The sequence below is a fragment of the Coloeus monedula genome (genome assembly GCF_965178545.1).
Source record: "Coloeus monedula genome assembly, chromosome: 8".
NCBI lineage: Eukaryota > Metazoa > Chordata > Aves > Passeriformes > Corvidae > Coloeus > Coloeus monedula.
In genome coordinates, this window is record NC_138788.1 from 17,541,213 (window position 1) to 17,569,098 (window position 27,886).

Consider the following 27,886-nt stretch of genomic DNA (forward strand, 5'->3'; position numbering starts at 1 on the left):
GAAAAATTTATATATGAACTTAAGAGCAAGACTACAGAAGAACAATGAATCTGACACTAAAAACTTTTAAGCAAATACAGTTTTGATCCTTTAGCAGCTGTTTTTAGACTTCATATGCCACATAAAATATTTTGGATTCTCCATTGGCTTTAATATCCATTCTTCCCTTTCCCCTCCAGCACTCCTTCCCACTACCTTGGAAGTGTTGTATCACACAACAGCCTCAGATACGCATCTCAGGCTACAAACCCAAGCTCCCCAGAGGAACATGAGCCTTGTTCTTAACTGCCAATCTTCTGTTACCAGAAGTTTTCTTCTCTTTTACATCAAATAAGCACTGTGCCATACCAGAATGAATTGATACTGATTTCCAGGAGCTGTTTAACAATAGACACTATTCTAATAGAGCCTTTAAAGCTACATAACAAAGTTGGGCTTTAATATACTATACACACAAAGGAACATGAACAGAGACAGGAGACTCAATTGAAACACTGTACTGATACATAAGCACAGTTTTAAAATACTGATGCAACCTGCTAACCACCCTGTACAAGTATTGTGCAGTTTACTTATTTAACATCTCCAGCAGCAGGATGCAAAATAAAATTATACACTACAAGTAACACTTGAAATTTTTGATTTTAAATTTAAGCAGATGTAAAGACTGCTCCATGAAAGAAGGTAGAAGTATTTCTGCTATAACTTAGAACCTTAACTTCTAGAAATTTTATGGAGGATTGCCTGTTACCAAGAATTCCGTTAGTTGATTTCTATACTGTTAATTTGGATTGGTGCTGTAATTCAAAATAATTGCTTGAAGGGTGGACATGCAGAAAAATGAATGAAAAAATACAGAGGGAGGAATCTTTAATAGGAATTCTGTAGCTAACCATAAATCATTCTTTCTGTCCATCTGACTCAAGCTTTTATGTGTACATATATATATATACATATATCACACAGAGGTGATAAAACAATTCTAGAGAAATCAAACTGCAATTTAAAGTAGTTTCTACAGAGGGAGCCAACACCTCAAGGAACTGGATTAAGAAAACATTCCAGATCAGCACAGAGTTCTTCCCAACCATCAAGCCCATTCACTACGTTTACAAGTTTTTCAGATAGCCCCAGCAAATCACCCAGATTCTTACTCTACAGAATTCCCAAGCATTTAATGCAAGTTTAATTAAAGAAGTGCTTAATTACATGCCATGGAACAAGCAGTGTCAATATACAATAGAATTTTACTTGCTTTGGGAGAAGGTGGCAATTTAAGAGACTGGTCATTCTAAGTTACTATCTAGTCATTAAAATTGAAGTTTAAGAGTTTTCCTTTGCAGCAATTCTAAAAATATTTGATTTTGTAAAAAGGAATATCAGTTCCACAGTAGAGACTTTTACTGAAGTTTTCAGACAAGACTCTACACCAAGAAACAGGTCAATATGATACCTGATCTAAAAAAAAAAAGAGAAGGAAATCTAAAATAAAGTTGTGTAAAGATGACAGCTGGCAAGTTTCTTCATGAATCTGGGCACCTTGTTATAACTGCCATAACAGTTTTCCACATTAATTCATTGCCAAATCATATTTCATAATATATTAATCCACTCAAATGTAATTAAAAGTGAGGTATATTATATCAAGTAACTCAACAGCTGTGACAGGTTCATGTATCACCTCATCCATACAAATCACCTATACTGTCAGCATATGTTGAGAAGGCCAACAAAAGATTTAAAGCTTGGTATTTCTGATATTTTACTCTCTCTTCCCCCCGCTTCCACAAACAATTTTCTACCCTCTTTTTTAGGTTTAGGGGGGAAGAAGATGGATAAAAAACCAAAGGTATTTTAGAGAGACTTAACACCAACAGGACAAATCCTAAACCCAACACATAGGGAAGAAGATTTCTGCGAGCGTTACCGAAGATAAACTGCCCCCTCTAGTGGCACAGAACCCTCGGCTGTTTCCAAAAGCATTAGGGTGGGCAGCAGCATCCCTTTGGTGACCCCAGAATTCATGTCTGTCTCCCTGCAAGCTGAACTATCAATGACACACGGTTGCACAGTAATTGTGCTTGAGGTCGAGTCCCTCAGTTTTTGTACTGAAGTACTGTGATACACAGTGACTAACATGGGGTAACCCCCTCACCCCCAAATACAAGGAAAAGCCTCTACAACTTTCCTGTGACGTGCTTCAGTCCCTTTGACATCCTCTAGCTCTCTAACATACATAGACTACTTCTAAATCCCTACTGTAGATTCTTTTCTTTTCAAAGCATCACAGGCCCTGTGTAATCCCAAAACATCCCTACTATGACTCCAAGATTGACCCTTCCACTTAAAGTATCTATTTATATTGCCTAAGCAAAACCAGAAAATACACACGCACCACCTCCTGCCAGATGTTACAGGTAAATCTAAACTCCACCAATCACCAAAACAGCTGTCCTCAAATTTAAGAGTCCCACTCTCCCTTGTGAAAAATAGCAAGTATGCAGGTAAGAACGAAATACCTAAATGAATCCCTCACAGCTAACTTGCAGCAGAGCAACACATCTACTCTCCCTTCTGACCAGCGCATCAAAAACTGACTGAAGAGAAAGCAAGCTCATATCTACCTTCTTCCTCTTCCTCACTTCATGGCCCTGATCTCTGTAAAAAGAAAGCTTATGAAATCAGAAATACAGTGCAGATGCCACATTTCTTACTCTCTCCTTCAACTAATTTTCAGAAGTGTCCCATCACGGCCAGAACTGCTGAAAAAACAGTTTATAAAACTGTACAATGAGCAAGCAGTCAGTCAAAGCTGCACTAAAACAAGTGTTCTGAAGCATTGCTTACAGACTCAGTGGTACTACTGAACTCCAAATAATATTTTTAAAACTCACAATGACTATATTTTAGTCCCCTATTCATACAAGCTAGTCAAGCTACCAGAATTTTGCTAAGAGCCCCTAGTTTAGTAAAACTAAATATTTTAGTTTTAAAATTTTAGTAAAATATTAGTAAGAAACTCCCAACTCCTCTGTCAACACTTAATCTACACAGTGAAGATGGACTCTGTATTAAAGCATTCCTACTTCAATATCAAGACAACTTAAATCACACCCCACCACTTGCTGCAGCTACCTTATACGTATTCTCCTAAAAAAATTTTGATGTGCAACCATAGCAAAAAAAAAAAAAAAAAAAAAAAAAAAAAAAAAAAAAAAAAAAAAAAAATCAGCCTAGGCAACAGCATACACAAATCTATACTCGGCTAATATGACCTTCAGTTAAAGCCATTCAGTCCAATTCTGAGAATTAAAAACAGAAACAACTCTTGTAAAAGGACCATACAAAGGGTCAGGAAAAAGATTCCCATTTTTCTCAGAGTTTATATTTTTTTTTTATTGTTCTCAGAAGGAGAAGAAATATATGCAACATTAAGGCCTCACCAACCTTACTATGTCCGAGTTTCCCTAGCAGTCCTGAAGGACTTGAAGGAGTTGAAGGGGATTGGTTGGGTTAGGGAAGGTGGGGAAACAGCTGCAGGACATCCCTTGACCCACAAATGCACGGTTCCCTTGCAAAACACCCACGCAAACTGAAGACACTCCTGTTCCCCCACCTTTGTTATTCCCGCTGCAGAATAGCAGACTCGCCACTGAAAACAAGTATGTTCATTGATGTTCATTGCTCATCTGACTCCCTACGACAGGGGCATGGCTTGGTTTGATCACCACTTCAGTTGGTGATCTTCTAACTAATCTGCTAATTCTACATGGAAACAGGTTGAGCTGTGGGACAGTACCCTCCACCCTTCATGAGGTACATTCAGAAGCCAGTTGGGGCCGGGAAGGGGGTAGATATTTCCAGCTGAGTTCTGAAAAGAGTGCATATATGCACAAACTTAACAGCTTTAGTGCTTATAAATTACTGATAAAAGAAGTGTACAAAAAATGAAAAGACAAATTTAGAAGGCTGCTACAGTCAAAGTGAATTGAAAGCAGGAAAAAAAAAATTGTGATCTTTCATACTTTAGCTCTTAAAATAGAAGTTAAGCACGATGCCATGCCTGTAAACCAATGCCAGTCTTAGAGCTGTACTTATCTCTCTAGATAACTAAGACTCAAGGACTAAACATCAAGCCAAGTCAGGGTAACAGTCTCAGTTACCTCTGGAGATAAGGCATTCATTAGTGAACAAAATTTATATTTTTATTAACAACAACTACAGAAGTGATCTCTGAGAAACTGAAGGACAGCTGACAGTCAGATAAATCACCTTGATATTACTAGATGAAGAATGCCCAAAAAAGTCTTCTTTACTACTAGGGAAGACAATATAAAAGCTGCTGACATTTTAAAGACTGAAAGATTAATTACTTTAAGTAGGAGGATTTTGGCACTGAATAGTAATATGTGCAGACTAACTTTGTATTTGACTCAAAAACATTAGGACAATATCAAGACAATACCTTAATTATAAGGGCACTGTACCTAAGAATAAGTTTATAACCAAACCAGCAACAATTACCCTAGTGGTAAGTTGTCTTGCTCATTTCCTAGAACCGGAATTTCTTTTAAATATGGAAGTCGAGTTAAACATCACAGAAGTTTAATTAAGTATCTAACAACTCATCTGTAAGTTAAATTAGAAAATTTAGCTTGAAGGACTGAAAGTGCTCCAAAGTTCAACAATGTGCAATCTGTTGTGTTCACATGGTCCAAGAAGAAGAGTACATAGCATTAGAAAAGTTCCAAAGGTCTCTCCTGAAAACAACGTGACACTGACCTACGGGAGTTTTTCCCTGGTCAAGTATCCAGTGACATTCAAGATGACAAGATCAATGGCAAAAGCATGTTCAACCTCTATCATTACACCCAACAACATATAAATCATCTCAGGAGCTAATGCAGTGTGTACCACAAAACACCAAAGAAGGGTTTCTGTTACAGCTAATTCATGTAAATCTTGAGTTTTATTGAATTTTCTGTACTGAGCAAAATTTAATAAAGAACTAGTTTAATAAAATTAGTTCAACCCTCCATTTAGGAAGTGACTATGCTGTAAACATATCAATAACAAACACGCAATTAACTAATATACAATATACCTAAAATAAAAAGCTGAAAGAGGATTTAACTACTTCAAATGAAATATCTCACATCAAATGGTTTAATAAGTATCTATTGAGCAAATAAAGCTTGTGTACTCAGTACAACTTGTACTGTCCAAAATACAGACCTGTATGTGATTTAACTTGTGTTTCACCTCTCAGCATGCTAATACTTTAAACACTTCTAGCTTATAGCATCCAAAATGGGTTAATCATAGTTACGCTGTCCATAAGTGCTCTATCATTAGAGAGTGTGGTCTGCATAAAACCAATCTTATCTACTCTTCAAAGGCAACTGCTGTTGCGTGTCTTTTGCCTGGAGCTCAAGCAGTTTTAATGTCACAGGTACATTACCATGATGTACTAACTTAGGTTAAATGTCTTTTTCCATTCTCTGAAAGAATATGGGACATTCGGTTAGTGATTCTATCACTAAGGCTTTTAGAAAAAAATCTTTTCCAGAGGAATTAAATCCTTGTTACCAGAATACATTTTTACTGCTTGAAATCTGTGACCTTAATGAGAAACATCCGAACTTTTAACATGGGAAAACTTGACAGCTGCAGATATTAATTCATCTGAAACAGGTACATTATCTTACATGAGGATAAACTGTATAAGTCTTTTGGATATATCATTAAATAATGCAAAGTAATGCTAATGTAATAATGGAAACAGACAATTATGTGCAAGAGCCTGAAGTTTAAAATAGTAAGAAAAAAAACTGTGTTTGTCTTCTATCTAAGCATGCAGATGAACACAAATGGGACCAAAATCCCCACTATCTCTACCCTGAAAGTAAGAAATGTGAAAGTAATCCCACAAATCTGTATCTAATTTAGAAATTAACATGGGCATTTAGGATGAACATTTAAATGGGGTATTTAAATTGCATTAGTACTAAGAGCAGTTAATAAAAGAATTTTTAAACGAAATTAATGAAAAGATTTAAAAATCTCTTTTTTCAACAATTAATTTTCAAACAAACTTTGCAATTTACAGCAGACAATACTAAAGAGCAAAAGCTAACATTTTTGCTTCAGGTATTTAACCGTAAGATATGTATATACATTTAAAAGTATATAGGTAACATGCATGTATATCACCATAAAAAAAGCTTACAGTTCTTTGTGCTTCTCCTCTGCCAAAATCTGGTCATTTGGCTTCAGCCCATACCTTGGAAAGAAAAAGAAAAAACACAAAGCAGTTACTCACACGAGAATATAGCCATAAAATGTAGTTTTACAGCTTCAAATTAATAAACTATGCATTTGTTGATTCAGATACCTCAGGTATTGCAAAGACACCCACAAAGCTTTCTAAAAGATTATTACACGTTTCTCAAAGTAAATTTAACATCACACAAAATTTTGCTTTATATCATGGCTTCAAACTCTACTGGATACTTTGGCTGACTATCTACCAGAAATCACTGCACTTCATACCATGAACTATACATCGATCTTACCATTTGAATCTGACAAAACATGAAAGTGAGGATTACAGACAACAGAAACACTAAATGTGGCCCTAGTGTTTCTCCCTGTACCAAATAAAACTATTAAAATAAACACCAAAATAATTCTGAAGAAGAAAATAAACTTTAACAACAGGCTATTTAGGAAAACTTCTGCAGTCCATACAAGCAACTTCTGATAAAAGTAAGTGCTTGAGAGAAAGCAACTTTCTTCGCTAGCTTAACCTAATAGTTAATTTAACAGAATAGGTGGCCAACACTGCCTGATCAGAGGGAAAAAAGAGTGCAGTCTCTGCCAGGACAGCCTACTGCTAGCCATGCTGCAGCCTGCACTGTCACTCACTTTGGAAAACCGTTACAGAGTGACCTCACTTTTGTTCTGCCTCAGAGCAAAATCTTCTGACATCTCAAAATATTCCATTATTGCTATAGTATTCTCTGGGGTTTGGGTTTTTTCTCTTGGATTTGGTGGGTTGCTTGGTTGATAAGACAGTCATTCATAATGTAAGCAGCTAAAAGTCAAGTGTCCATTGAACAACTCTGCTAACAGCTATCTGCTCCCACTGCAGAAGGTTCCCACTGTCCCTTTGCCCTGTGGTTTTGTTCCTTGCTCCAGACAACTTCAAAACCACAAAATATTCCTCCTGAGGAAAGATTCTGGTCACCAACAACTACACTCAAGCTACCTTGCAAAATGATTTTTGTTTATAATAAACAGGTAAAATACCCTTTTTCTATTCCTTACAGCATTTTCTGATGATACACTCTGAATAAAATGCAAGCACCGATGCCGGACACATTCTCAAGCTCACTAGTGCTCGCTACATTCAGATGTACAAGACACTGAGTGGCTGATTTTTCTTGTTTACAAATGCAGAGACTACCCCAGGTTATTTGCTACAGTATCATGCTGACTTGAATCCATTTATCCACTTTGCGGCCAAAGCCCTGGTGCAGACACTCCTAATCAGGATACAGTGGAGTTCATCCATGATCTCCTTCCAGGTGCGGGGCTCACATTTGACTCAGGGTAAGCAGACTGTACTGTACAGATTCAGGTCACTTGTTTTAATTGCCCAGTCTTCTTTGTACTTTACCATCCTGTCAGTCTTTACGACAAATTTTAACTGTTATGATCTTACAGTTACTTTCAACTCAATGTTTTCAGAAATCAACAGTATCAGGCTCTTTTTAATGAAAAAGGGTCTAGCCCAATACCAGTCTCTTCATAATGCTGCTACACCTCCCTGATATCTTCACGTGTCTTGTCTTACTAAGCATTTCACTGATAGCAAATACTCAATATATTCAGAGAAAACACAAGGAGTTACCAGGAAATTCTAAAAGGAACATCTTTCAGAAGTGAAATGACACTATCTCTTCTTATGAAACTTGCAATCTGACATAAGGTGAAATCAGGCCTTTGTCCAAAGGATTTATCTGGCATAGACAGATACACTAATATGCAATCCATTTTGCAAATGGAGATCATTTAGTCCATTAACAAATATACCCACAGAAAGCCACAGACATTCTTCACTAAAAATTAAGCTGCATGCTTTTCCTCTACCAATAGTCAGACTATTTCAGCTTCTCCTGAATACAATTTTCTCTGCTGAGAATATAGAAATAAAATCTATCTTTGAGCTTTTCAAAGCTTCCAGAATCCTTGTTACTACACTTTTTTTTTAACCACACTTTCACCTCCACAGTTATTTAGAGGGGAAAAACCCAAACAAGTAAAACCTGTCACTACTTATTCAGCCTAGGAAGTCAGCTACTACAGAAACCATGTAACATAAGGGGAATGTTACTCAAGAGATGTGTGATTTTGGGCTATGTTACTGACATACCACGGAGGGGCTGGGAGGGACACAGTTGCTACCCCTAAGGTTTGCAGAATGGATCCTTCAGTGAACCTTAGCTACACAATCTTTTTCACCACCACCACCACCACCACCTTCTTGTACTATGAAAACCATTTTTTAAAAAATATTCTTCCTTGATCCCTAAAGACATTGCTTTGATAGCAAGTTGTCAAAGAAAACTTCTCACAAAGCAACATGCTTATAGAGCTCAAACTTTTATCAGTACTTTATGCATTAAGATGTATATTGTATTTCATACACAGCTGCTGAACTATTTAATAAATTTAAATGTGCAACTGTAACAGTGAGCAGTTTACACAGTATTTTCCCAACATGTGCCTCATAGGCAAGATTAATAAGCACCAGTTGGGTCTTCCTAACTGATGAAGGTTAGACTTGTTAGAATTTCTCTTAAAAAACTTTAAGGAGCTAACAATACTAAGTGCAAAATTGAAGCTAAAGATAAGCAGTCAAAAAATTTAAAATAAGGACATCTAAACCCTCTAAGCAACCAGAACAACAAATTGTGAATGTATTATAGATTTAATTGCCTGGTATTAAACTAGTGAGTAGAAGAGAAGCATATATGCTATGGAAGTGAGCAAAGGAGTGATCACAACTTCACTTTTTTCCACTCTGAAATTCTAAGTTCAACACATCTTAGAGCATTAAATAATTATTATTCTTTTCAACTATCCAGTAGCAAACTGTGATAGCTTCAAAATTTTACTAGTCTCTTCAGCACTGCTTGAACTCCCATTTAATAAAAGGGGGCTTAAGAGTAAAAACATGCAAAAGGGTCTATAGCCCAACTGTAGGTAAGTGTCAAAACACACCACAGTACCTTTCAAGAATGATATATTTAAGCCCTTTGATTTGTCCTTCACAAACATTTAATCTACTGGAAGAGTAGCCAATGTTCCAGACAGCCCCTTCAGAACAGCAGTTGTCCATGAAGCTGGGCAGCAAAGGGTCAGGCCTCCAGGAATTATCACAGTGCACAGCTGCCCCTGTGCACGGAGCTGCGCAGCTGCCGGTGCCGATACGTATGCACACCCGGCCTCTGAGCATCACAGCTGATGGCTTCTGACAGCCCCACAGTCACTGCACCTTGGGCAAAACTTCCAGTTCTCAGAGCAGTTTCTTCCCCAAACTCAGTTGCTTATGAAGTTTCTTAAGCCACAGCAGCTTGGTTTAACCTCTAGATGTCATTGTACCATGGTCACTCCAACATACCCTATTTAATCAAAGATTAGGTGTCCTAGCTGCAAATAGGTGCTAACAGAAATCATAATTCTATCATCCATCTCTAATGAAGTTTAAATTAAAAGTTTCATAATGCTATACATCACTATTTTCAGTTTCAACGTAATTTTTTTACACAGTATTCTTTCTGACCTTACAAAAAGACATGTTTATACATTTAACTTACCAGGACAAATGAGCAATCTCATGCCCCTATATTTCACCAAGAAACAAAGGCCCAACTAATTATAAATTCACAACTATATAGATCTTAAATATTTTTCCTTTCCACAAGCCTGGAAATAAAGTAACAGACCCAGACTAAAACATTATTGCGGGCATTCTGCAGACATGGTATTGGGGAGTCAGATGGCATCAAGGAAATTTGCTCTAAGTATTTGCTAAATATACTCTATGAAAAAAAATGCCAAGGCCACTTGGAAGAGATTTATTCCAACAGCTAGAGGTACGACGCTGACCAATACATTCTATTTGGTTACAGTGCTAAAAAAAGGTGGTATATTCTTTGCTTCTTCATGTACATGACACGGTTAGCATTCACCTGCAAGTTTATCATCTCAATTTCAATTTTTGCAGAAACGTATAATTTTGATTAAATGCCTGCTTTTCATTTTTTAAGCATACCAGAACTTCCAAGTTCAACTTGTGCAACACATTTTAAAAATCCTTTTGAAATAATACTCCTACAACTTCAGGATTTTTTATTTCCCAGCTCCTAATATAAGAGAGAATGAAAATTAATGTACTTGGACAGTAGTCAGCATTTTTACAATAATGTTTTTAATGTAACAAACAGCCATAAGGCACAGTTCCCTTCAGGCAGCATCCAATTTCACAAAGCCTTAACCAAATTAAAAAGAAAACACAGCCTGCATTAAATATGCACTGCTAATAAACTCCAAACATACATCAAGTTCAGATCTGCTCTATCAAAAATTTACTGAAAAGATGGTAAAATTCACCTGTTCTAAAGTCCAAATTAAAACTGGTGATGAGCAAACAGGTTTCAAAAACAGCAATAGATCTTCATAGCTTGAAGATTAAGTCACCTTTCAAAATTTCTGACTTGAATCCATCAATCTAAGCAAAACCTTCTATAGAAAAAATAAGTAATAATTGCATAGATATCAAAATGAAAATCAGCACACACATATACATGCTGCTTGAGCCAGAAGAGCCAAGATGAAATGCAGACTACCCACAAGGATGTACAAAAAAACAGCAGAAGTATGAGAGCAGTATTTTGATCACTATTTTCAAGAATACTTGTGATGAACAAGACACTAGATATTAAAGTATTTTTTGGGATTAACCATCAATGTGAGCAGTCAGCAAAAAAAAACTATAGTAAAACTATTTCCGTAATACAAAGCTGGGGCAGTAAAGCATTCCCAGAAGCCCTAAATATTTATCTGCACAGACATTCCTCTGCTTTGCTTGATGTACAAATAAATACAAACTTCTTGCCTCAGTACATGGCTCTGACTAACCTTACTCACCTTTAAATGCATTTGGGCTTTGGCATTCCATAAGCTTATTGCATTTGACTGCACTTACTGCTTTAAGTATTCCCCAGATTGATTAAAAATTCAATACATGAAAGGGCAGATCTCCAACCTGTTCTTTGAACTTTGCAGAAAAGTCATCAAAAAAGAGGAACAGAGTGTGATTTCTCCATCAGACACCTAAAGTGCATTGGTTGCATTTAACTGGACAAGACAAGTAGATTTTATTTATACTAGGCTATGCTTCATCAATAAAAGAAGAAACTTTTTAAGACAAAGCTCTGCTGAAGCATTTCTTCATAGATTTTCAAAAATGTCATTAAGGAACTTTAAGGATTTCCCTGTAGTCTTATTGTATCTTAGATTAATCTAAAGAAGGTTGCATAAGAATGATTCAGCAATCGTGCTGCTTCAACTTTCAAGTGATGTTAAGGATACCTTCACTAGTCTGAAAAAAAAAGGTAACAGTCCTTTTTCTTTTACTTTTTCTTAATGATTAATCTTGTCACAACTAGAACAAGGCATCTTTGGGACATTGTGTTCATGTGTCCTCTTTCAGAGTATATTGACTGATTTCTATGCAGTTCTCACACACCGCGAGATCTTTCAGGTCAGAAACACAGCCATGTGTGAGCCTGCTACAACAGTGCATCCTCGTGAGCATTTACAGGCCAATGCGTACAGTAAGCCCAGCTCACAAAATATTTCCAACGCATCAGATTTACGGGGGCTGGGTACAGAAGATCAGTCTGTTACTCAAGTTCCATCTGCAATTGATCAGACCTAATAAGTAATGCTGCCATAAGTGCTAACTCCATTTCTTCTGACTTGATCTATACAGAGATCAAAAACCAGTAAGGAAACTGTTTTTCCTACAGTAGTAAAATAGCACTTGAAGTATTTCTACATTTTTGACAAGGCTACAGCTGCTTAGAAATTTCAGTTAGGTCTAACGTAGCCTTACTCTTCCCATTAGCGCAATAATCTTTCCCATGCACACAAATACAGTGTGAGGGACACAACTTGTATGTGTTTGGATCATTACTTTGAGCTAAGCCAGATTCTCGGGCTGTGAATTTTCTAAATCCAGACCAAAAAAAATCCACAACCCAGACCACACCTGGTATGTAAATTTAGCAGCCCAATTCATCATAGACGAGATGACACCAGCTAAACCAAATTAAAGTTTTCTGTAACTGGCAGATACAAGGACCTTAGTCCAAATATTTAAGACATGTTTTTTCCTTCCCTCCATTAAAAAACAAACCAACCAAACAAAACAAAACAAAAACCAAAAAAACCAAGCAAACCAAAACCAAACCCAAACAGTAAAGGCCTTTGATTCATACTCTGAAAGTCTTGGTGCCTTGCCTGACTTGCACTATTTTTACTCCACCAGTTTAATATGTTTACTTTTTAATTTTTTTCCTGTAAATTCCATTGTTGCCTGGTTTCCCAGTTTCACCATCTGAAATGCACCACACTGTTGGTTCCCTCAAAATTTCTCCCCCTCTTTAACCTCCCTCCTATTCCATAACAGGGCAGCTGGTCCTCCCTATCCGTTCACATTCCTTCTTGGCCTCAACTTGACAGCAGAACAGAGACCTTTTCTACACTAATTTCTGGGTTTAGTGACAGCTCATCATTATTCACTGTTACTTAAGGATGATCTTGTAACAGGTTAGACCATTTTAGAAAAATTCCTTACTGAATAGATTCTACTTTGCTGACAAATATAAAAGTCCAGATTGTCATCCCTGAAAAACTGAAATATTAAAGGTAGACTGTACGATAGCAATACAACCCCAAAGAAAGCCTGCTTCCAGAACAAAATCCTAAGTTTTGCAATGGCCCACTTATACCAACAGAAGAAGAAATTGCCTAAAACACCTTTTAGATATTCCTTTAGGAAAATATTAAACTGTGAGAGAATGAATAAATCAGATTGACTTCCATGACATGGATCAGTGCAAGACCCAACACTATGCCACACATCCATGAGTGATCTGGCGTTAAGCACAGAAGCTATGAAATGGAAACTCCATCAACTGATGAAATCCACAGATGACAGCAGACTGGCAAGGGTATGTCATGACAACAGAACACACTAGCAGACAGTAAGACTTCAAAATACAAATACATGCAAAGCTAAATAGGTAAATCAAAAGCATAAAAACATGGGCAGGGGTAAAGGCATCCCACAGAGTAGTAACTTGGAGAGAGGAGAAATAAGGTCTTATGAACTGCAACTAACTCAACCTGAGCTTCCAACTCCCATCAAGCATTTCAGACAGCAATGTGATACTACAATACAGAAATAGGAACGAGCAAACAAACAGAACAAAAATTAGCAAAAAGACCCCAGAGTGAGCTTTCAGCCTCACTAATTATTTCATTTTATTCAATTTTCAAACAGAAAAATTTGTAGCCAAAGTGTTCAGTTTCCGAAGAAGAAACGTAGGTAGGAGTAAAGCACACACTAGTGCTAGTGGGAAGAAGACTTGAGAAAACAGCAACAGAAGGTTAAGATACTTCTATCTTAACCTTCCATAAAATGTAGAAAATAAATTACTTCATAGAAAGTAAATTACTTCATAGTTAAAAGAAATAAATTACTTCATAGTTATCAATGGCAAATAATCAAATTTGGTTTGGGAAAGAGCACGTACATTGACTGGCAGAGAATTACACTGCTGAACTAAACTAAAGCATCTGCTTAGGGAAAAAAATAACTGCAACTCAAATCACAGATACTGGGCATTTCATTTAAAAAAAAAAAAAAAATTCCAGAGTTTAAACCTTGCTATGGGACTAGATATGTCAGGGCTGAGAGAATGAAGAACCATCTTGGAGAAGCCATGATGCAAATTTCTAGTGTTTTCCTTTTTACTCAGTTCCTGTCTACTATTATGACTGGAGTCTTATTTGGCTGCCTCACTTCCTATACAAATCTCTCTTTTTCAGAAAAAAAATTTGAATTTCTGAGTGAAAGGGATCACAAAAATATTAGCAGAAAAAAAATTTTTACCACATTACTTATTATGAAAGATGGATTTAAATATCAACACAGAATTAACTTAAAATTACACTACTGAAACCTAAAAGAAAAAAGAAATACAGTTTCTCATGGCATAAATTAAAGCACTTTGTTTCCCCCATTTATTGCATGGATATGATCGCTAATTTAAATATTAAAATTACTGTACTAAAAGTACAGTTTTTACTGATTTTTTTTTCTTTCATCCTTGATCAATATTTTCCTAGTTGTTTCCAAATTATTCCGTGTAATAAGGTAAGACGCCCCACTGATAACATGGTTGGAAATCAGGACTTTAATCAGCTATTAATATTGTAAGACAGATTTAAAGGGCTTTTGAAATTGAAGTCAAAACAATAATAGGTTTAAATGATTAAAAGGGATTAAGAAAGCCAGGAAAGTTCAAAGCCTGTTAATCACCAGACTGCAAAAAACTATGATCATTTAATAGGGTCAGCCCTATCACTCTGGACTTAAGCATAGAGAAGTGGCCTTGTCAAAACAGTTTCCTTAACTACAAACTAGGGAGCTAAAAATTTAAGACAGCTAAACACTTGCTGTATATAGATAAAGAAAAATGTTTTTCGGTCATCATTTTTAAAATATCTGAATATAAGCATATTTTTAAAAGCTGTACACACTCTGCATTTTTTTTTTTAATTGGTACTCTGAATTCTAGACCCATTGTACCAGTAGAAATACACTTTGCTGATCTCTAGTAACTTTATCAGGGGATAAAACATCAATTCGATTTGTGCAGAATTATAGGTATTCTCCTCATAGACTGAACTCTAACATACTCCATTAATATTATCCCTTTGAGCTTTGAATATTTAACCATTTCTTTAGTTTTACCAGTCTTTTTGCATTCTGTTCTGAAATGATCATCTAATATTTACACACATATTTTCTTCAACCAGAAATAAACATTCATTTGCAGCTTAATTCATTTTGATTATAAACACAAAGCAGTTTCCACAATCATGCATTAAAGTTTTATTTGCATAAAACTTACAGAAAAACACCAACTGAAGTACCACGTACATAATCCAGACTGAAGGGTTCCTGTTCTTTTCCTAGTCACCCACAATTACTTGCTATTATCACGTTAAAATTTATTGTTCAGACCAACTCGTACCAGTTCTACAACAGATCCTGTCACCACTAAGTATGGAAAATCCCCAAACACTTCCCCTGCCCTATAAGGAGCTCTGCTTTGAGAATTTTGTGTTTATTTATATATATATGTGCATATATATAATTCAGAGAAGGCACAGTAGTGTGGTTCTGCATGTGACCCTCAGATTTATATATTATTTTACTGATTTCACCTAAATAAAGTCTCCCTGTTTGCCATATATGAATAGCACTGCCAGCTACTCAATTTTTGCTTGAAAACAAACCCTTCATCGCCTTCTCAGGAGAAGGCAGACTTACAATGCTATCAGGATGAACTTCAATAGGCTCTACATCAACAATAAAATACAGGTTAATACTTTGGACACTAACAAAGGCAGTAACATCACACTGCTGCAAACATAAGACCATGTTGAGTTCCATTACCATGAAGTACATTTCATAGCTGAATTACAACTCTGTCCCCATACTAGATCTGTTCTATCTCTAAAAGAACAAATGAAAACAGAATCTCTAAAATACAATTATTTTAGCAGCTCTAGTACAAAAAAATAAATGCCACACTAATAAAAATTAATTAAGACAGAGCAAAAGACACCTGCTCACCAGTGAAGACCTCACAAATCACCAAGTCAGACCAGAAGCAACAAAATCCTCCAAAAGGAAGGAACTGAAAGTTCTAAGGTTGTATTAAATCTTGATTGATATTAAACATCTAACTGTCTTCAAAATGCTAAGAATTGACCTTGTTATCATTCACAGGGAGACACAGAAAAAGACAGGTGTGTCATATTTAATAAAAGCCACATTGTTCCATTTAGAAATGATAAGAAAACTAACAGCAAGTCTTACATATCAGTTAAAACCTCTCTTATTTCTTTTAAAAATATAGTTTAAAATGTATTCCATTTTCTTATTAGACAGTTTTATCAATGTGTTTCTGTTTGCTAGGCTGAAGTACTAATTTCATATTATTACTGCAACCAAAATGAGTCTCAGTGCTGTCTAAAAGCTACATCATCCCCATCACCTGTGTCTGTACCCAAGGGCTTGTTACAGGACAGTCCAGCTTATAGAAACTTATATAGACTAATTACCAGGGAATTCATGTACCTTAATTTGCCTTCTCTACAAAATATTTTGAACACTCATTAGAGCAAACAGAAAGCTACAGACAAACGTTACAGCAACTGTGAAATTTCAGCCATGCTGAAAGAACATATCCAAGCCATTAAAGTCATCAGCTTTAATAGAAAAAGTAGCATATAGAAAATGGCAGAGAAGGCTTTTTTACTGCACTGAAAATTTAAATTCTATCCTGAAAAACAAATGAGGTATACCAAGATGGAGATTTAGGGAAGTGTTCTTGAGAGATTAAGTCCTTGCTCTGCTGCCACTGGGAGACCAAACATACTGAAAACTGCAATTACTGCCTCTGTGAAGAACTGTTCCTCCCTTTTGCCCCAAGACATCGCCACTGTTTAATGTATTAATTCTTCGCCCACAGTGCTACCTGCAACGTCAAGTCCAGACATCCAAGGGTCTGGCAGAGGAAAAAAGAGACTGACTGAGGTATTTGGACAGTTCCTGTCATTTTTGGCCCAGAAGAGCAACCCACTCGACATTTTAACACTACTGCATATAACATCACAAGCACATTTCAAAACAGCTTCAATGAAATACACTGGAAGATACTCTGGGAAAAGTGGGAGTTATTGCAATCAGAATCCCAAAGGTCTTCGATCTCTTTTCTGCACAGTAACTATACAAAACAAACGTTCAGGAGACACGTGAGATTCTGGAACACTTTGTCACTTTTGCTGGGAAACCAGGGAAATATTAATAGCAGAAATTAGAAGAGTTACATTTGTAATTGCAGTTCTTGTCTCAGAACAGATAAGGCATGCTAGCCTGAAGCCATGTAGGACACTGGGCTTAACTTAATATTCACAGTTGAGACTGCATCCAGCCTTTACTTGGGAGTGGTCTGGAAGTGAATTTGGGTACAGTTCCATTTCTAATGGAGGAAGTTGATTGTACACATCCAGACTACAGTGATAGCCTAATGTTACAGTAATCTTTATTGCCTACCTTCTTACCAGTGGGAAGTTTCCATTATTTAAAAAGAATGAAACCCAGCCTCAACACTGGAGAAATAAATAGCTTCAATAATACAAGAACTGAAAAAATGTTCATGGTAATGTTTGTATTTCTGCAACTTCATACTACTGTTCATTTTTTACAGCTTGTCATGTCAGACAGTCATATGCTCCCCTTTACATTTTGTCCCATGCACCTCAGATTCCTGCACTGAAACTTAATTACTTTTGCTGTCACAAAACAAGGAAAAAAATACAAGGACAAAAAAATTACTCAACAATCTGGTAAAATAATCACCAAAAACTGTTTAGCCATTGCTCCCTAGTATTCATGCGCCATAAACCCACAAGTTTAAAGTAGAACTAAAAAACAGAAATAATTTGTATGCTAACACATTGAAGAGAGGAGTCAAGGGTTTGTAAAATGAAAAAAAATCTGTCCCCAGCTCTGCATTTAGTCTGAATTTATAAGGGAACTGCAGGCTTCATAACATCTTGAAGTCTACAACACAACCAGGTCTCCAGTAACTTGGAATACTGATGATTCTGCCCTGACAAAAATAACATAAAACAACACTCAAAACAGCTAGTTTAACCTACCCCTGCTCTTGGCTAAGGGAAAACAAGAACACCAGTAATTAAGAGGAAGACAGGCTGCCTCCGCCCTTTCCCTGTGGCTACAGCAGAGACCACAAGGCCAGCACTCCAAAAAGGAACAGGACAAGAAACAGCAAAGCACAGAACAGGCCCGGGCATGGTTCTGTGCCGAAAAACAGAAGCACAGGATCAGGGATCAGCAGCAGCATAAGCACCTCATACCTTAGGTTACAGGTACTCATAACACTGATGTGATATCTGCACTTTGTTCAGGAACAGCCTGGTCTAATAGCAAGTTACTAAAAAGAAATGTTAACAATTAGTATTTAATTTCAAAAGGAAGGACAGAATCTCTCTCTTCTTGATTAATTTACCTCAGGAAGAAAAGTACTGAGATTGCATATTGCCTGACCTGAATGAAGCAAAACTAATCAAGCAGTAATGAGCATTATAATTTACTTAAATATCTAATCTTTTAGAAACTGAAGTTTTCAGAAAGATGAAGGTATTCCAACCACCTCAAAAATGCTATCACTGAAAAGCCGTATTTTCTAAGAGATGACAGATCAATTTCATGTAGAGTAAAAAACCTGAGATTGTGTCAAATAATCGCTAATATTTGACTGGGCTTTTCTGTTCTTCAAGTCACAAGTGAACAACCAATTTCACTTTATTACTACAGTAGGAAAACCCCTCTAATCTGTACTATGCTACTGGACATTTTGGGTTGGACAAGTGGGATGGGAATGGAAAACAATAATAAAATCACATCTTAGTACTTTGTAACTAAAAAAAATGCCTGAAACCATATCCAGAACATGAATCACAATTTTTGTTTACTGTATCCTAAATAAAAACCAATCTTGTAATCGTGTAATCTGGAAACTCTTAATATGCAAAGCTTCTCAGTACAAACAGGAAGTACCACTTTCCAAGAGAAAGTTTCACCATTAAGTTTTGGATGGATTCCAGTTGTCTGCTGACAAGACCCAGCTTTTTGCATCACAGACATCTTTAGCAAGGGTCTTTTCATTTAATATTATTTCCTAATTAAAACCAGAGACATTTACTTAATTCATAGACCTCCTTCACTTAAAGATCTTTGTTTGCATTGAAGAGGCAAACGGAACCCATTATTTCATCATTTGCCTTGTAATGCAGTGCCAAAGTTTTGTTAAACAAATTTTCACTTGCAAGCAAAGGGAAAATATAGATAAGCTGTTTGTGTGTGTCTGTCATGTGCTTAAGGTTATTCTAAAGAATACAATTAGTCCATTAACTAGACATGTTCTACTGACATGCATTAAATCTGCAAGTCTTCTGACGAATGGGAGAATTAAAAGAATAATTCATGATTTACAGTATATTACTAAACAAGTATTTAAGAAGGTGAAAACACACAATAAAGAGAAGAGTGGAATATTTGCTATTCATGAACATCTTACATTCTATTTTACAGGTAAATAAGTAGTTACAAGCTCCTCTATAAACGTTGCTCAAGCCCTATATACCCTGAAAACATCACAGCTCTCCATGCAATACTGTCACTCCATAAGTAGATTTTTCAAACAGCCTTTTCTAAATGGAGCTTAACTAAAATCTTTCACTCATTTAAGCTACACATTTAACTAAATGCACTAGGAGAAAGCATTAGGGTTGTAGAAAGCTTTAATTATGTTGTCAGGAATACTACCGAATTTATAGGCATATTAGTAGCAAGAAGACCTTCTTAAGACAGCTATCATTACCCTAAGCTTTTGCAAGCAAACACTGGAGTTTTTATAATTTACCAGCAGTCAGATGATGCAATTGGGCTCAACTGTTTCAACAATGTTCTATGTTCAGACCTTGAGATTAATTAAATTGACTTCTACAGATACAACTAAAAAACAAGGTAATAATATAACATTCAGCTTCTCTGCCAAATGACCCAATGCAACAGATACTTTCACAAGCAATCTTTCACAAGAATTACTCAAACAATAGAACATCATACACCAAATTACCTTCTGCAGGGGGAGGAAAAATACAGGGGCAAATTTTCAGGGACAGGTTTTAAAGTTTTTACTATGTACTTTCCATGCCTTTATCACTGTATGGACAGTACATACTAAATCCAAAACACACAGCTCTGTGACAACTACTAGAAAGAGAATTAACCCTGTCTCAGCCAAAACCAGGACAACAGGTAACACAATTCCCAGCTCAAAGCAATAGAAAACTCCATTAACCTCTCCCCCAGAGCTGATGAAGCACAGAATCTAAGTTAACACATTAATGAAACTGGAAAAGCTGCAAGTCTGAAGGGGGTGGAGGGTCCCCACTTAAATCTGGCAGCAAAGCCCATGTTTGCAGCCTGTGCATTCTTTGATATGCACCTCCTAGTATAGAATCACCCGTTTGTCCTTCTCATTTTTCAAGCTCACTCCAGCATGCATTTTTGGGGAAGGGGTTGTTTTGCATTGAAGCTGAGTTTGGTGAACAAAGAATCACCTCTGGTTGTCTAAAAGCTATTTAGACCATTAGCAAAGATAGCTGCATGAACAGTCTTTTGATTTTTTTTGCTACGGGAAGTTACAAAGGCTTCTGTTAGACAGGAGCAAAGGTAACAAACTGAAAATACTGAGAATAACACAAGCCACAGTTTATACAGACCAACCTAAATTTAACAAAAGTAAGCAGAAATTTTTTGTCACTGTCAACTGAAGTTGCTTCGCAAATATTTTCCTAATTCACATTCCAAATTCCCACAAGAGTAGGAAAAAGATCAAATACGTATATCTTCTTCACTTTCATCATGGCAAACACTTGAATAGCCTCACACAAGAACATTTAATGTACCAGATATCAACACTGTTCTATTACTAAAGTTTGTGCTAAACTAATCCATCACTCTCTGACAGTACTTTGCAGTGAGGAAAGGTAAAGCATGCCCATGCATCTTGGGATCTTCAGGAATGACCCAATCACTTTCAGTGCTACAGTCAGGTTGGTAGCACACTGCAGAAATCCATATCCATACTTGTGAAATTATGGATTACTATGACAGCCCCTCTTCCTTCACTGAGATATTCTCTTTTCATACAGCAAACATTACCACCACTCCAAAGATCCCATTCATTCTGCCTTTCCTGTTTTTTCAAACCTGTTTTTCCCAGTGAAGAGTAAAAAGAATATAAACCCATTTCTTGATTTAAAGATAGTTTGTATTTACACCAGTGTAACAGAGAAGACAGGGAAGAGAACTAAAGAGCAGATGGTAGAGGGCATGAAAGCTATTAAAAACTACAGATCTTTGCTGAGCATCCTCAATGAACTTGTGCAAAGATCGCCACAGACCGTAATTTTAAGGGGGGGGAAGAAAAAGACCTAAGGAGAAAAATACTTGTCTGCTTGGACAACCAACAAATAATCACACAGAAACTTGTAATCCTGGACCATGATGGTGATAAAATAGTCAGTCTGCAGATTATAACTATAATGGAATTTGGCAGCCCAACTAGTAAACATACCTCAACTTACGAGATCATGGCTCTCTGGTCAAGAGCCCATAAATTAGAGTGAAATAAAGCAATATAATTCTTTGAACTTGATGTGATAAATAGAACGTATATCAAAATTTTCCCCTATATCTCCACTCCTTTCTAAGAGCATGGGCTGAAAGATATTTACATACTTATAAAGGTGCTGGCAATTACAAATATTTTCCTTGCCGTCCCACTGATCAGTTAAGGAAGATACAAGGTTTCACATATTTAGAAGTTTCAGGACTGGCACAATAGTTCTGTCAACATCAATTTGTCACCTTTGATTGTCTTCTCCTCCTCAGCTCATGCAGTCATAGACCCAGCAAGTGAAGATTTATCCATACCATGAACACACACTTCTCAACCACTGCAATTGCACTTGAGATGACAAGTAATGACCAGATCTCTACAGCCTAACAATTAACTACAATTAGGTAAGCTGAATTCAGTGTCAAAAACAGTATTTGCAAAACAGAGTGCTCTAGGGAGAGCAGTGGAACACGTGCTATCTCCCAAATTTTAACAGTAGGACACTGGAGTATTTACAGGAGTTAGCAGTACTGTTTAGTGTCTTAAAATCTCATTGGCATGTTAATCAGAATTCCTTTGCCAATTTTAGCAGAGTTTAGTATATGTAGTGTAGATTAAGTTATTCTTAAATGCCTGTTACAGTCAGAAGTTAAAAGAATCATTCCTGTTAAATGCCATGGGTAGAAGCGAATACACAAAAAGCTTTAATGAATACCTGTTAGCAAAGTAATTTCCACAGATTAGCATAGCTATAGTTAGCAATTCACCCACACAACATTAATTCTTCTTCAATTCTTTCCCCTCTCACCCCTAAGAAGCTGCTCTTTGAGCAACTATCCATATCTTGATAAATTAAACAAAAATACTCTCGGATAATGGAGTCGAAGCAAACTAAAAGGAGACCAAAAAACCAAAACAAAACCACATTTCTGATATTTCTTTCATGCAGATACTAAAAAAACACAAGGACATATGATAGACTATATTTATTTCAGGACTTCTTTCCAGCTCTGCAAACAGAAACTGAAGTGGTTTGTGATATCACCAGTTTTCAACACTGCCATCAACATTGCTAACACTTTTCCAGATTGTCTCCCTGAAGAGATGCAAGAAATGGGACCCAGAAATCAAAACCTAACAGAGGCTAAAGCTTCTCCAGCTCAGGTAATGCCAGACTGCTGGTATGGTCTGAAAAGCTCAGATGGGCATGGTGAAGTTCTGTTGTGATATAAATTAAAACTGCTTCTCCTACAGATAGTCTAGGAAAGGCTTAAAGCCCTCCAAGACTTGTCAAGAGAGCAAAAGACTTTGGAGGTCAGATTAAACCAAAAGCCACTTTGAAAACAAAGTGACAGGGTTGTGCCTACAACCCAAGCCGAAAATACCCACCCAACCCTCCAACACTGCTCATTTCCTCAAACCAGTATTACATGGCAGCAGGCTGTTTAGAATCTGCCAGGGGTAGGACTGCATTATATATTTATTTTCAGGTTTATTTATACGATGGATTGTCAGCCAATTGAATATTGTTAAAATGACCACTTCCTACACTTCCTTATGCTGCTTCAATTTGCACTTTCTTAATGGAAGTTACAAAAATAAGCTGATTACAGGACTCATTTTAATAGTCTCATTTCATTGACAATACACAATGATTAAACTTGCAACATCAAGTCCTTTATTCTGAACAAAGGTATTTGCTCTTAAAACTGACTGTACAAGAGAGGTGGATAAACTAACAGAAACACTGTAAAAGTTAAATGTATAAAATTCTTATGGATGTTTACCTCAACTCTTTTCCTATTTTCCTAAGCTACCTTCTCAAGTCAGAGCCCTGCTGGCCTGATGACCCCATTAAACATTCCCATCCAGTAGAAGAGGCGAGAAACAGACTCCAGGTTGCCAAGATACCAAAATCTGACACTACATGGCTAGAGACGGATGCATGTCTCGCTTGACAAGAAAAGGGACTGCAATGATCAACAATTTCTCCTTCAAATGCTTCACAGTCCTGAAATGTCTGCGTTCTTGCATCTCCCTGCAGCATTTGAATAGATAACTTTATTCTAGCAGTCATTCTACGGCTACACTTTCTATTTTATCTCCCTTCACAAGTTGAGGAAACGTGGGATCTGATTCCCATTTCAGGAAGTGCTGCAAAAGGTAGCTGGACGTGGAGCAGAAACACTCTTGTCAGTTTGTTAAATGGACTTCTCTACACATGCTCACAAACAGGGAGAGGGATATCAAATCAGGTGCGTGAGAAGGTGAACAAGCTCCTCAGTTTTGAGGTTATTACCAGAGCTATCACACTATCAGCAGGCTCCCTGTGAAACTGCTGAGCTTTAAATAATGCAGTACCCCACAAACGCATTTTGGCAGTAAAGAAATGCTCAGAGAGCATATGCTGCTCCAGGAGATAATTTAATTTGTCTGACAGGACTCAAATTTGAGTACGTAAGACTTCTAATTTTTAAATTAAATTAAATTCTGCACAGCACATCACATCCAGTGAAAAGCACAATGCACTCCTGAAGGATTTCAGTGCTGCAGTAGAGATCCTATCATTTCTTTTATGTCAGCAATTTATAAGGATTAGTTGGGGAGTATTGTTGCGTTGGGAGAAGGGCATTACTTATTTTTACAGGCTTTCAACTTATTTCAGTGGAAACATGAGGCAGAGAATTACACCAGATTAATTTAGTGTTTTGAATATTGAAGACACAGACCTGATTTCTAAAGTTCCAGATGTTTGAATTTGACACACTCCATTACATTGTGTTTTGTCTCCAGCCTACAGTATAGAAGCTTTCACTTAAACACACCTTTAGATAAAATTTGAGTGATTAAATATCGATGACAAAACAAATTATTGCTATTAAAAGCTGCAGAACAAAAGATTTGTGGCTGACAATACACATTCAAAAATACAAACTCTGCACCCGTTCTTTATTTGGTGATGTGAAATTTAGTTTTGATGCAGTATTCCCATTAACAAAATAAAGAACAATTAGAGAAAAAAAATTAACACTTTAAAAATTAAAGAAAGAATTGCAAGCACTCTGAAAGATCAAATCAACTTACGAACCAGAGAAAAAGCGGCAACAACAAAAATGGAGCTCATACAGAAGGATTTAAAAGCACACCTGTATTTTACACCTCTGGAAAAGACAGATCTCTAAGATGACTCAAGAACAAGTAAGCTTAATGCCAGTTAAGCAATCCAGCAATATGGTTATATGGATGGTAGCGTAACAAGGAGGCTTAAGCAAATAACAGACAACCTGATAAGAAGCAGTCCTGTTCCTGACTGATAAATTGGAGTATTTTTTTAAAAAGGTGCATGCGCACAATTTTTCTCGGTGTTTTACAGAAATGGCATATTTACTCCATAGTCATCACTGAAGAGAGTACAGTAATAGTAAATCAAAACTAGCATACAAAGATTCATACAAGAGCTATCTAAATCTTACTGAAATTGATGACTCCTTCCAGTTAAAGGCTAGCAAAGACAGCATGAGGAGACTAGAATAAATTGATTTAAAAACCACATGAAAACACTGAAGGTTTTCATAGATATCACCACCACAGTTTCGTAGAGCAAGAACAATCAAACGACAGATACCATGCTGGCTACTTCCAGCGTAAGGCCAGAATCCCAGAGATCAGCACCAACATAGCATTACACAGGCAGGTAGCCCTCCATTTATTTATGGGCACCATTCTGGAAACAAAGCTGGCATTTGAAAAAAAAGATATCAAGACTTACTTGTCAAGGAAGTCCTTGTCCACAACTGCACAGATATCAAGCAGAGGATTTCCCATTCCAAACAGGACATTTTCACTGTAAGAGAATCAATTATTTCAAGTTAGCTTTGCATTGGTTTATTGTTCCTAGTACACATAAAGACATTTTTTTATTAGAGAGAAAAACAAAAAGATACACATCTTGCCCAGCACAGTACACATGGAGACCTAGCATACACACAGTCAAATTTGAGTGAAGTACCATCCTACAGTGATCTTTGATCACACAGACTGCAATAATAAACATATATGTATTCTGTTAAACTGCCATTTACTCAGATAAAGAACTAGAGCTGCATGCCATACCATGTAGTTATAAAGGACATCATTCAACTTGTAATACCAACTTTTAGACAGGAGGAGCATCACACCAGGGTATAAGAATTTCACTGAACCCACTCAGTTGTTGGGTACCAACAAATAATTAACAATTTAAGTCTGTTCTAATAAAATAAAACAAAGAGACTATGGATTCTGCATTGTCAGCCATTTTAAACAGTGCAGCTGGCTACTGGTAGGATGTATGAACCTTTTAAGTGATTTGAAATTCACTAACTTCTGTCACACAGAAAAAAGACATCAAAATACTGGAGACAGTATTTTTGAGAAGGATACCTTTAACTTTCTTTTCAGATTAATTCAGAAACCATGTATTACATTTTCCTGAATAGCATGTACATGGGTGATAATGCAGTAATACCAAAGGATTAGATATGTGGCCTAGTGTCAAGTAGGAGTGAATGCAGCAGTTCCCTAAGGCTAAAATTACATCCAAACCCATCACATTCCTTGCCAAACTGACACCTAATGTCTCCAGTCAGCAAGGCACACCCTTGCTCCAGTCACCAAAGGTAGCTTCAGTAGCACCACCTACACAGGGTTTATGTGGCCAGGTTCTGGTAGCCAGGGGACGACAGGGGTGGCTTCTGTGAGAAACTTCCAGAAGCTTCCACCATGTCTGGCAGAGCCAATCCCTGGTAGCTCCAAGTTGGACATGCCACTGGCCAAGGCTGGACTAATTAGAAATGACAGTAACACCTTGGTGATAACATGTTTAAAAAGAAAGGAAAAAAAAGTTATTGTGCAGATGTAATGCGGCCAGAGAAGAGTGGGGTGAGAACATGTGAGAGGAACAGCTCTGCAGACACCAGGTCAGTGGAGAAGGAGGGGCAGGAGATGCTCCAGGCACCCAAGCTGAGGTTTCCCTGCAGCCCATGGTGAGTATCATGGTGAAGCAGGATGTCCTCCTGCAGCCCTCAAAAGTCCACGGAGATGCAGAGATCCCTCTGAAGCCTGCGGAAGAGACCCACGCTGGAAAAGGCGGGTGCCTGAGAGGAGGCAGGGACCCCATAGGAGGCCCATGCTGGAGGAGGCTCCTGACAGGGACCTGCAGGCCCATGGAGAGAGGAGCCAATGCTGAAGCAGGTTTCCTGGTAGGACCTGTGACCCTATAGAGGACTCATGCTGGAGCAGCCTGTCCTTGAAGGACTGCACTCAGTCGAAGAGTGGCAGAGGTGTTGCAGAGGAAAACATGATTAATAATCTTGATACTGAGACACAGCTAACCACACTTTAAGTATCCTAGTTTTTGTTGTAGCTTTAAAGGCAGGCCTTTAGAGCCCATTTCACTGTAAATAAAATGTGGAAGGAGCTTCTTCGTGAAGATGGAGCCAGAGATCCAGCTCACTCCTAACAGGGATAGTTAACATCTGCTTGGTAAAAACCTGTAAGACTGACTAAATACTTTCGTCAGTGTGACAAACAACACAGTGTTCTAAATAGCATAACCATAAGTTACACCTGGCTACAAGACAAGAGCGAGAGACAGATGACAGTTCAGAAGACATAAGGATAAAGGGGATTGCAGTTGAAGTCACAAGACAGAACATTCTCTCCATTGTAAAACCTAAGTATTGCATAAGTAGTACTGTAGGACAATGAATGAAGTCAGAACTATCCAAGTGTTGAATGCAGATTTGTCCAAAGCTCTGTGTTCCTGTACATAATGTTTACCTGATTCTCACATGCTGTGAAATTCTACACACCAACAGATTTATAACTACACTTGACAAAAAAACACTCATCATGGATAACTTCTGCATAAGACAAGAGCCAGCACTTAAGTGGTCAGTATGCCAGAAAACAGCAGCTGTACTCAAAAAAAAATCTGAAATACAGCTGCCATGCTGAGGTCACCACCTATGAAGAAGTTACAGTATTCAGTGGAAAAGCAAAATAGAAGCAACAAGTTCTGTGGGCTGCAGAACATGCAGGTCAATATGTTTGAAGCAGCACAAGAGCAACTTTGTGCAGAAGCTCTGTGAAGCCAATAACATGGGTACAAACTCCTCACATGTCAGCAGTGGCAGGCACTAGCACATTCGGTGCCATTTAATCCAGGCTGCTCTGTCCATCGCACATAAGTCTTG

The 27,886-nt window shown here is 37.2% G+C and overlaps 1 protein-coding gene across 2 annotated transcripts in view; it reads right to left on the minus strand.

The window, feature by feature from the left end:
* ADK (adenosine kinase) overlaps positions 1-27,886 on the minus strand; it is a 272,472-nt gene that overhangs the window by 231,804 nt on the left and 12,782 nt on the right. For both annotated transcript variants that reach the window (XM_082286036.1, XM_082286037.1), the window contains exons 2-3: positions 25,420-25,494; positions 6,230-6,283 (exon numbers count right to left, since the gene is read on the minus strand). In XM_082286036.1, coding sequence (XP_082142162.1) covers positions 6,230-6,283; positions 25,420-25,494 — 129 coding nt within the window. The remainder of the gene's footprint in view (positions 1-6,229; positions 6,284-25,419; positions 25,495-27,886) is intronic.